Genomic DNA, 12,521 nt, shown 5'->3' with positions numbered 1-12,521 from the left:
TCATGGGAAGTAGAGAATAAATCTGTTTTCTTTTTTTTGCTTCCGTGCGCGGACCTTTGCTTCGCTTTGCTTATATTAAAACTGCTGTTGTTTTACCCACAAGGGTTGTTTTGTTTTCCTATCTTATTTTCTTTCCCTTCTTTGCCCTATTGAGAAAAAAAAGGGGAAAGGGGGGGAAGTGATAGAGCGACTTGGTGGGTACCTGGCATTTAGCCAAGGTCAAACCACCACATCTTGTAATTTGGTTCTGCTTCTAGTTTGTTGGGTAGCTACTATTGTTGTCTTCTAGAGGTATTTTAGAGGATTTGCACAATTTATACATTTATTAATGTCACCAGGAGACAAAATGCAAATGAATATTGAGATTTTTCTAGGTTTAAATGTGATGAAACAAGATCATTTTTCAGATAGTATTTTACATATTTCTTCTTCAGAAGTATATTTGTATTGAAGTACTTATTGAAGTACACTTTCAAAGAGGATTGTTGTGTTGATCCAATGTTAAGAATTACTGCTGTGCTTTATTATCTTCCTATTACCTTCGTTTATTATTATCTTCTGTAAGTGACCTAGATATTCCCAGATTTCTTATGTTATTTTACACTTTGTAATATGATTATTACAGGACCTTCTGTCACAAAGATGTAAATGTTTCGTGTATATTTCATGTTTTTATTGAAATAACTAAGTTAAATTTCAGTCACAATCCCCGCAGGTCAAAATACATTGTAAGGAAATAATAAAATAGTCTATTTAATTTTCTTTTTTTCTGATTTTGAATGTATTTTTTTTGGAAGCAGAAGAAAGAGTGAAACCAAATGTGTTTATTAAGATTTCAACAGAATCACCATTTTTGTTTAGGAAAAATATGAAAAGAGATATCAAGTGAGGGAAAGATTTTCTCTATTTTGCACCTTTTAATGAGAGTTTATGTAGTCTCAGTTAGAAAACCAGCTGTAACGTAATGTTAGTCAAAACTTTGTTGTGAGCAAAAAACTAAACTTACCTGATATGAGAAGCCACCAATTCACAGCTGCATTAAAATCATAGAATCATAGAATGGTTTGGGTGGGAAGGAACCTTAAAGATCATCTAGTTCCAACCCCCCTGCCATGGACAGGGACACCTTCCACTAGATCAAGTTGCTCAAAGCCCCGTCCAACCTGGCCTTGAACACTTCCAGGGAGGGGGCACCCACAACCTCACTGGACAACCTGTTCCACTGTGTCACCACCCTCACAGTAAAGAATTTCTTCTTATATCTAATCTAAATCTACCCTCTTTCAGTTTAAATCATAACTATTTACAGTATTTTACTTAGACTGTTAATATAGTTAGTCCCGTTACAATGATATTGCCATTTGCACTCCAAATTATCAAATTAATGCACAATAAGTCTCATTAAAACACAACTTAAAAATGTCACACAAACACTTTCAAGTATCTACCCCTTTCTCAGTGTTTATGCTGTCTCTTTAGGTGCTAAAGTTGGCAGCACCCATTCTCCTCAAAAAGAAAGGAAAAACGTGGTTTACTGAGTTGTTGGCACCCTGAATTCTAGGAGGAACACTAGGAGGACTGTGACGTTGATGGTTTCTTCTTCCTCACCTCTCAGTTATACTTGGGGCTAATTTAGCATATTTTCTCACATGTTTCTTTTGCCTTACTCTTTCTTTACTGATTGACAACATCTCTTTTTAGGTGTATATATAATGTATTTTATTTTACATATGTTAGTACATTCCTTGTTCTTCTCCACATTTTTTTTCCTCTTTGCTAGCCTTAAAACCTTTTTGTCCAGCTCTCCAATCAGTTGTTTTTTAATGACCACTACTAGCTTCTTTATAAGACTGTCTTTATTATCCCATGCCTATAGTCCTGTAAATCACATTATTATGTAAAAATCATAAATCTTTCATTCTACAGAGAATTATTACTTTTCACTGTGTGTGTAAAAACTTTGATTATACAACAAGATTATGCAAATATAAACAAATATAAGTGATACAAGCAAAACTGTAACAATCTAGGCAATAGTCACCTGATCATTAGAAAAATTGTTGCAGCTTAACAAGCTAAATCAAAACTCCAGGCAGGCAAGGAAAGTTCAGACAAAGCCTGAGAAATCAATCTTGAGGCCTTGCAGAGCTGTTACAAGGCCTACAGCAACGTTACTAGCAGTGGCATTACTGGTTTACAGGGCTACAATAACAGCTGAACTAACTTTCTTGCATTGTCTTTCATCTCTTTGTCATACTACTTCTAATTAACAAACTGACTAGTTAGGAAGTCTAACTAGAAAAAGTTGTAAAGTTGTATTTTTTGGTTCTGCATTGCTGTTTCTCAGGTTATATTCAGTAGTGCTGTCCTTTCTTGTTTTAATGTTACAGAATTTGAAATCTTGGCTGTTTAAGCTAGAGCAAAATCACAAAAGGTTCAATGAAAAAGAAACAAAGAGAAATCTGTGGGGAACGCTCCTAATATAAAGTGAACTCACAACTAGGAGCAGCAGTACCTGAATTTAGCAGGTTGGGTAGACTTTACATATCCTGAGAAAGTTGAGAATATCTGTGTTAGGGTCACATCCTTATCTAGACTTTTCCTTTTCTTGAAATCCAAACAGAAGACCTGGATTTCCCTAGAAATTTTGGTGTGCGCCACTGCATACTACATCTATACAGGATCCTTGCACAGCTGCTTTTCCCATTGTGATTTGAGATTAAAAAAGCCATCATGCTAAGAGACAGTGAAGGTGTCAAATGGCAAACAGACAAGAAGAGGTGGAAAGTACAGTCTGTAAATCAATGAGTATTTTGGAACCGGGGGAAGTGATAGTAATATAAGTCTCTAAACTAATAAGGGTGCATTTATCCCAACCTGTTAGGACAGAATGAGCAAGATAGTTGTAAATACCACTGCAGATAGCACTATCAGGTTTAGGCTTATCTTTCCCTAATGCAGTGCCAGAACTAATCAGTCTCCATACAACTAACATACTAACAACGAGCAGGCTCCTAGGAAATATGCATTTATCACAGTAACAGTGTCGAAACAGTATTATTCATTCAAAACTTATTTTGCAGATAAAATTGTTATGTTAACAGAATGACTTCTCAGTTGTTCAATTAAATATTCAAAGATTTTAAAAAACTAGAATTAATGCCTAAACAGCTCAGTTTAGGGAGAATAATATGGATTCAATTCAACATAGCGTCTGTTGTTGCCACAGCAAGAATAATAAATAGATCGTAATGTAGAAATAAAAATCAACTATTTAGATTGCTGGCATCTCTTACTCATGTCTGTAAATGAAATTTATGTTCCTCAAAGAATTTGTGCCTGTGAAGTACTGATTTTTCTTATAGTTAAGACAGTGTTTCAAGGGGGAAACTTATTTTCTTAAGTAAGGAAAGTAAATAATGTCTGTAAGGGAACTGATTAATCTCTATTTTAATAGATTATTTCAATATTTCACTGTTGCAACGGAAACTGTAGCCTCTCAGTTCACCCTCTGTCCATATTTAACCTTGATGAGGGTAAATCCATTAACAAGGGCAGGTTATTCTCTGCAAACAATTCTGTTCTTCCTCAGTGAAATTCATGGCTGCTGTGGTAACTACATAATAATAATAGGCAATGGACGAAAGCTATTAAGGTTGTTTGCAGAAGTCAAACATCAAGGTGCTTTTAAAGGGAGCCTTTAAGTTATTATAAAAGAAGCCCTATGGCATCAGTGTCTTCTGTTATTTAGTAAAGACTTCTATCACCCAACAATACCTGTTTTTCCTTTTTAACACTAGTCATGTTGTCCTGTAAATCAGGTTTATAGGAAAGATATTTCTTTATTAGTTTCAAGTCAGATGATGGTCAGTAGAAGTAATCCTCTGGGCAAAATTATTCCCAGCCTCAGCTTCAAACAAGTTTTGATTCATTTATTATATTCTCAGTCTGGGTGCAGACCTCCTACCGACATCAGTAACAAGGAATGCACTGAGAAAAACACAGAGCTTTGAAAATAAGATGTTATTTGTGTTTGGGAAGAATATTTTAACATTGTTCTCTGTACTAATGCTGTCACATTTTATATGCAGTGGTAGGGTTTGCTGTGGTTTTATATTTTGGCACCACCCTGTAATACATGTACCATCATGCTGTATACTCCGGGAACAAATTCCCATGGTAATATTACATTTGCAGACCACTTTATGGGATAATTAAGATAAAGGATATTGTGAGTTCCATAAATATCCAACAAACTACACAGAAGTATGTCAAGACTTAAAAAAATGTAGCTAAAGCCTACAAAAAGGCTGCAGTAGATTTGGGAAACAAGTGATTCCTGCAAGGAATCAAGCAAGTGAAATATAATGTTAGACTGCAATTTTGGTGATCTACTTCAGATTCTTTTAGATATTGTGGGTTATTAAGTAACCAAATTATATTCAAGTAATTCAGCACCTGCTTCATCAAGCTACAGAATATGGAATTAGATATAGACCACTTCAGCTTCACTGATTTAATTATGTAGTAGAGACAGACTGGTGAATATACATTAATCCTATGAAATTAAATCAAGAAAATTAGCTGAAGATATTCCTAGGGGCCTATTTGGTGTCTATTTGCATAAAATGCTGAATTACCTGCTTACTGATATCACTTTTTCTTGTGATGAGAAATAGAATGGAACTGAAGAACTGAGTTTACATAAAAATTTAAGCAGAAATGTACAGGTTCAAACAAGAAATCCATTTAACTCCTGGCTCTGACAACAGCTAATACCAGATCATTAGAGCATAAGAACAGAACAGGTATATAACTTTTCCACCGGTGTTTTCTAATGTGAAGTATAGAGGCTACACTGTTATTTTCTTTATGTTCAATTATGTGTGATGGACCTTGCTTCTATCATTATTTTCTGAATCAGTTTGTTAGTCTTTTCTGGTCTCTTCAGTATCCTGTACAATGTATACAAGTATGATGTATCGTGTATACTCTGAAGAAGTATTTCCCTTTTATTGGCTTTAAAAATTCTTTAAGACAGTCATCTGATGTTTCCTCATAGAAATAATGACAAAATAGGCAAATAAAGCCTATGAATTCTTTATCCATGCCATTCATGATTTTATAGAATGCTGTCCCTGTCATCTCTTTAGGAGTCTGAATTATTTCATCCTTTCACGTATAGAGACATTCCGGTATTTATAAACATGGTTTTGTCCTGTTTGTAACTTTTCTATTGGCACTGGATACTTTATAGCTGGTAGGAAGCTTATTACATGCTATTGTCTCCAGAAGTCTAAACAAATAACTTAAGATGCAGAAGCCTATCCCACAGGCTTTTCAAATTAAGTGAGACTAACTCCATACCAAATTACTTAATTTCAGTGTTAAGTATGGACATTGAAGGCCTGTCTTATTATCTCAGTCTGAACATGTGACTTCTGTTCTGCTATTCTTAGTCTAGCCATTTCATACCATATTTGAAAAGAGCCTTGTTTGTAATTCTCTTAAGATTTTCTAAGCAATTCAGTTTTCTAAACCAATCCACCTATACATGATTCTTTTATAAGCAATATCATAATCAATTTGTTTTATTGAAGTAAAACATTAGTGAAGTAAATTTATTGAAGTAAAACAATAATAAATAAACAGATCATAAAACATGTTTAGAAAACGTACTAATGAAGTGTAGGTAGTCCTAGAACTTAAAAAATATTTGATCTGTAGATATATTTCAAATAATTCTATCAGAAATGCATTTTCATCCTTGGGGAAATATTAAAGATTCAGAGTAATTTCCATTTTTGGTTGGAGACAAAATGGAATTTTGAGGGACAGTGACAAATAGAAAGTACAGCATGTTTAGAAAAGCCGCTATCCTGATGTGCTTGCTGCACATAGCTCAAATATAAGGCACAGGTTCTGTTTAACTTATTCAGAATAGATACTTGAACCTTGTTCTGCCGTATCCAGAATAATTAATAACCACAAAAGCTTTAGGTGAATTATAGAATGCCTCACCTGTTTTGACTAGCTGTTTTTCTTGAACCTGAAAAAACATTCCTAGTTCATGCCTGAGACACTCCTCATGCATGCAGAGTTCTCTATTGTGTATTCCCTCATTGTTCTAATAAATCATCATGTGTTTTGTATTTTCCACGTTTTATTTTATTTGCAGTATTTATTAATCTCCCTGGTTTATGTTTCGGTTACAGGTCTCTCTTGGACTTCTACATGCTCGAGCTACTCATATCCTCTGGCCTCCACAACGCTGGCAGAAGTTACAGCCTATGCTACCTCCAGAGCGCAAACCACTCCAGAGAGAGCAAGAGTAATCTAAATATTCAGACAGAAAAACGCTGAAGTAAAGTTTAACCAGGAAGAGTTGCAGTGGTTATAACATTACCCGTAAGAGCTTTACCAAGTGTGCTTTAACATCAGGTACCATATCAGCAAATACATGTGACATCTCCATGGTAAAATGACACCTTAAGTGTAAAGCTTTATTGGGTTTTTTGGTTGGTTGTGTTGTTTGTTTTTTGGTTTTGGTTTTTTTTAGTTGTTGTTGTTAATCTCAAACAGTAGTGCATTATGCATTATTTTGGTTTCAAATAATTGGTTGTAGAAGTTTTGAATGTTCAATTTTTCTGGGAGCAGTAAAATGCTTGACTTATTACATCTGTACCTGTGCTCTGGATAAGAAATTATTAAAACCTTCAATAAAATATTTTAATCTTTTACATTCAGCTTGTTTCTTTATTAACTGAACAGAACCTTTATTATTATCATTGATTGCATATGAAAAAACCCTCAAAACACGTAATATGCTTTGGATTATCCTATAATTTCTAATACTGAAGAATCAGTACTTCTGTAGCTGAAAAGTTAATCATATATTATGTAAACTTTTTTCAAAAAGCTAATGAGATTTTTTTTTTAATTTTAATGTAGCTTGTGTTTATTATTAAACTGAGTACATATTACTTATTTTTAATTTCTCTTTCGGGAGTGTTCTATATAAACATTCCTTGTATATCTTGCTGAAGTAGGTATTCAGTCAAAACATACCAATTACATTGCAGTATCTGAAGGTAACATTTCATTTATTTCTCAAGTATAGTAAATCATTGTTAGCATTGATTGCCTCAATTCTTTGAAACTATGTAATCATAAATCATAAATACTACACAATTAATACTATAAAGATATAATTGATATTATAAATACGCTCTGAGTATGCAGTAAAGCTTCTGCACATATTATAAGTGAAAAGAACTTGAAAAACAACACATTTTCAGCTGCAAATTAATATGAGCCAGTTTATTTTCAAATTTATTGAATTTTACTTCGGATAGGATAGTACTTTAAAATTTAACAAATCACATAAAAGATCTTTAAACATTTCAGCTAAAATCATGCAATTATCAGAACTTCAGACAAGTGGAAAATAAGTCTATAGCTCCTTGAAGACATATATCTGCATATCGATTAGATGATAGGTTCAGTCACTGTGAAAACTCTTTATTACTGTCTAACCTTCTTAAATGCTCCAGCTCTGTAGGCTCTCTGAACACTTTACATGTGCCATAATCTTTCTTTGTTCCAAGAAGCTGTTCCACAGGTCTCTGAACTCATCTTAGTTAAAACTAATGCAGTTTGTTTGGGTGTTAATTGCAGTAAATTAACAATTATTTTGATTGGCACAGGGTGATTGAAAACAGTAGTTTGCAAAGTTGGGTTTTTTTTTAATTAATTAAGAAAACTGAAAAGAGTTCAAGAAATTTCCTGCAGTCATAATTAGTTTTGGTGACAAAGATACAAACACACATTCATGAAAGGACAGAGACAAACATGGAAAGAAGCGGAACAAGACCAGATTAGATCAGCTCTATTTCTCTTGGTTGTTCAGGTCTTCATTTCCCTTCTTTTCACTAGTTCAGTCCCTCCCTCCTCCTCCTGTTGAGTATCAACTGGCCAGATGTTCGTATATATATTGACGAGCTGGAAAATTTCATTGACTGTTCTGATTCACTGATATGTATTCTGCAAAACCACTGCCAGAGTTCTATCAATGAAAACAAAGGCATTTGTTCCTCAGTTATTATCTTAACTATATTTTTCTATTCATGTTGTCTAAAGATACAGCCAAATGTGTCTGCATCAGCTACATTTCCAGAAACATTCTTTGAAATTCCTTAGGACTGCAGACCTTATTTTCCAAATGGAGAAGGATCCAGAGATATGTGAGAATAAAATTACAGATGAGGTAGAACCAAAGGCTGCATGCAAGCTCTTAGGGGGTGCCAGATCTTGCAGCCCAAGAGAGGCGAAGCTGCTGAAGCTTCATGTCCCCAGGTCCATCCAGCAGCAAGGTCAAGCGCGCATTCCCTCTGGGCGCGCGCAAGCACACACATACACAGACACACACACACAGAGTATGTTACATCCATATACATGTGACTGGCCACGCACATCAACACAGACAAAACCATTCGGTACTCACATAAACACGAACAGCACCAGTGACCTCATCCTCTTCCTCTTGCTGTCTAATCAGGATGAAAATACGTAAGTGGGAAATATATACAAATATATACAGCGTGGGTGCCTCCGGCTTCAGACACCCATTTTGCCCAGTGTATAGAATCCTAGTCTGCCCATTTTCTGGCACCTAGACAAGCAAGCTCCCAGATATGCTCTGGTGGATCCCTCCACTAACTGACTTAGACGCCCAGTCCATCCAGGTCCATCCAGTAGCTGGGTCCAGATCCTTACTCTCCCTGTGCACACTTGTACACACACAAATGGGTCTCCCAATCGAACCACAGTCTTGGCAGCTGGCTGGGACCCCACGCTGCCTCTGTTAGCCAAAGCTGTCTGTGGTCTCACATGTAGGGACACCCTCACTCCACTCTCCAGGCTATGTTCCCTACTCGCTGGCTGGTCCTGCTTGGTGCTGGCCAGTGTCATTCACTGACAGCACACCTTCATCACACCCCATACTGACACCACAGGTACATGGGCCTCCCAGCCCTGGTCCATGCCAGCCACTGGCACTCAGACCCTCTCCACACATGTATACAGCTCAGGGAGCTCTGCACCCAGGAAAATCGTTAGAAATGGAGTTTAATGAGAAGATGAGGCAGACTGCACTGATCAGGTTCAGGCATCAACAGGCCAGCACCTGTTTATGTGCGACTGACTCCTTTCATACCCTTCTCTCTCTATTTTTCCACACTTGATCCTCCCTAAACCACCCTGGTTTCCCTGACTTTGATCCCCTGAACATCCCACAACAGGTTTTGTGCAGTATTGAAATGCTCTTCCCTGCACCCCACAACAAGCCCTATACCCCTGGGCAGTGTCATCATGTGGAGCAACCCAGAGAGCCTCCCCACTGACTCCTGGTGTTGGCTGTCCCCCGTGGGGCTGTTGCAGGGCTTTATCCCTCTGACTGGATTATTGAGGTTCCCCCCCACCATCATGCTTCTGTGCTCCTTCATGGGTGTGAGGATGAGACTTTCACAGTCTGCTGACTCTTGTAATAGTAGCCATGGAGGAGCTAAATCATGGTATTATTTGGCTTCCCCCAGCTGTCATTGCCCCTCTAGGCTCCTTTGTGTGGAGAGCAGCTCTTTATCACATAAATTTGTACAAGCTATAAAAGTTTAAATTTCCCAAGTATTCAACAGTCACAGTTTATAAATATATGTATGTAAAAATAGGTGAATAAATATTTATGAATTTATATGGATATATAGGATATACATGATAGAATGATGGAATAGAGAATATGCCTATTAAGTTTGAAGATGTTACAATGTAAAGACTGCCATCATTTTTGAGAATGGTATTAGACTGCAGTGATCTGAATTCAGTAATGATGAGCAGAGAGTCGGGTGGAATAATCATCCATACACATGCTGGATTAAGTTAAAAAAAAAAATTTGGTGATTATAGTGGATTGTAGTTGAGCATGAATCAACAATATTCTGTTGTGAATAAGAAAAATAGAACATTTTGTAAACAGCAGTACAGACTGTAAACACAGGAAACAATATTCCTGCTTCATTCATCTACAGTATGATTTTAGGCACCAGATTCAAAAAAAAAATTGAGGGCCAACTGGAGTCTTTAGAAAGAAACAACAAAAATTAAGAGAAACCAGAAAAATATGACTTATGAGAAATGTTGGAAGAACTTGGGTTTATAATTTAGTCTGGAGAGTCTGAGGCACAGTCTTCAAAATCATGAAATGTTGCTGTGAAGTGGAAGAGAATTGTTGGTTCTCCAAGTCCATCATGTATAGGAGGAGAACCAACAGACTTACAGTGCAACAACAAGACTTTTAGGTTAGACATAGAGAAAGAAACATTTGAATTTTAAAAATAATAAAATATTTGAATAGATTAATTTTTATTGCAAGATTTTAATTTTTTTTTATCAGGCCTGTTTGTACTTTGAGACAGGACGGTGGATTAACTAGACCTTGAGATTCACATCAACTATTTTATACATTCTCTCATTAGGTATTCTGTGATTGGTAAACCTGGTGGTGCCTTTGATGCTGAACAGGCAGGCAGTTACAACATCTACTTCCTTTAGACTTACAGGGTTCATTATGTGCAATCCTAGCAGTATTACAGTAGCCCCATGTACCACGTTCTTCTAATAAGCATCTAAGGAACCTGATTCCTGTAAAAAAAGTTATTTTTCTACATGTTGGCATCAGATTAATGTATGTGACATTTTACATCATCACATAGCTTAGTGAATGGAAATAGCTCAATGAAACAATAAGCATTTGAGTAAGATAATGTAACAGGTCATCCAGTATCTAGAGCATGAACAGCAAACCCATATTGCCAAAGCAGAAAGGACTAAGCCGTGGCACTAACACACGACCACATATTTAAAGTCTGGTGGAATAAAATTTTATTTATATAATAATATATTCAATTTTCAACATTCAGATGAGAAACACATAATGCAAAGCCTGTTCTGGCAGTAATGAAATCAGTGGCAAATTCTCATGGACTAAAGCCATCATGATTAGCTTTCTAAGTCAGCATCTTCCTCTGACCACAGGGCTTCTGGTGTTTTGGTGCTGGCACACATCTGCAATGCAACAGGGAATTAGTTTCATGGAAGTTAAACAAGAATGAGCATAAGTGAGACGTAGGTCATTAAGAAATTAAAGGATGTCAGGTTATTTTAAAACTTGATTTTTTTAAGGTATGAGGAGTCCCATAAATACCTTTCCTATGGCCCAAGACACACAATTGTCTTGAGTGGATGCCAGACTGCACTTATAGAGGAGGGAGATATGTTGCAAGCTGATCAGGAACTGATAATCTTTGCAGACATGAGCAACTGCATCTGAGAGAGTGACAGAACAAAGCTATGTACCTCAGCAATGTCTAAGCATCACAGCCTCATACAGAAAACAAAACACCAATTGAGAAAGTGGAAAGCTGGTGTAAGGAACGACGCATCATTTAATGCATATGAGGATCCTCAATTAGATGTTCAACATTTCCTGTAACAAAGAAACACCATAGCAGAAGATGTGTTGAGTTTCATTTCTTTCATCTGTTCATCCTTTAAGATACCTATATGATGCAACATGAAGACTAGAAACCTGCTATCACATGCACAAAGTACTAGCTGTTCAGGTCTGAAGCCATCACAAAATAGATAATTTAGTGCAAAACTATCCAAGGAAAAGAAGTAAAGCCAAGACAATAGATTGTGCTTTAGTGAACAGTTTATGCTGCCTGGCTTCTCAAGTACTAACACTAATGAAATAACACACTTACCAGACATCAAAAATCTCATCTAAGACATACAAACTCAAAGTAACATAGTGAAGTCAAGTGATGACAGATACCAGCTCTTGCTATGCATAATTTTGTTTTTCAGAAATCTTTTTCATTCCTTTAGATTTGTTTACTACACTAAAATCAGAAAGAGCTCTGAACACTTCCAGCATATTACAAGTAAAATAGCTGTCAGAGGCATCATTCTGTAGGCATATTGCTCAGGAGTCTAGCAGCTGATGAAGTGTGTGCTCTTGCGCTACTTTGGTGATCCTTTGGTATTTTGCTATAATATGAAATGATCCTCTCTCTTTGGAGTATTTTACTATCATCACTATTATGATCAAGAAAATTATTACTTTCTTCCTCCCCACACCAACATGGTCTATTCTTATCACAGTCTACTAAGCATCTTGTCCAATGCCATATAAGATAATCATGATATGTTTGGAAAAACCTCAGAATTTCTTAGATCACAGTCTACTTTCTTAGTGACAAGACTGTCTGCCATTCACTATCATTCATTGTCTTGCACAATTAATGCACCAATGTACCATTTGTGATATAAAATACAGATCTAAATGAAAGAAAATGATCAGTGAAAAGAAAATTCCAAGGAAAGAGCTTAACCCTTCACCATTGTATGGTGAGAGGGTAAGATGAATCTTTTTAGAGCTAAGGTTTTCTGTGGCAATATAGGCT

The 12,521-nt window shown here is 36.2% G+C and overlaps 1 protein-coding gene across 2 annotated transcripts in view; it reads left to right on the top strand.

Annotated features, from left to right (window-relative positions):
• The window catches only part of IMMP2L (inner mitochondrial membrane peptidase subunit 2), a 487,361-nt gene extending 480,621 nt beyond the window's left edge, over positions 1-6,740 (top strand). For both annotated transcript variants that reach the window (XM_074827518.1, XM_074827517.1), the window contains one exon: positions 6,216-6,740. In XM_074827518.1, coding sequence (XP_074683619.1) covers positions 6,216-6,335 — 120 coding nt within the window. In that variant the 3' untranslated portion in view covers positions 6,336-6,740. The remainder of the gene's footprint in view (positions 1-6,215) is intronic.
• The last annotated feature ends 5,781 nt before the right edge of the window (positions 6,741-12,521 follow it).

This window comes from Strix aluco, chromosome 5 (genome assembly GCF_031877795.1).
Source record: "Strix aluco isolate bStrAlu1 chromosome 5, bStrAlu1.hap1, whole genome shotgun sequence".
NCBI classification, from domain to species: Eukaryota; Metazoa; Chordata; class Aves; order Strigiformes; family Strigidae; genus Strix; species Strix aluco.
This window is presented reverse-complemented; position numbering and strand designations above follow the sequence as displayed.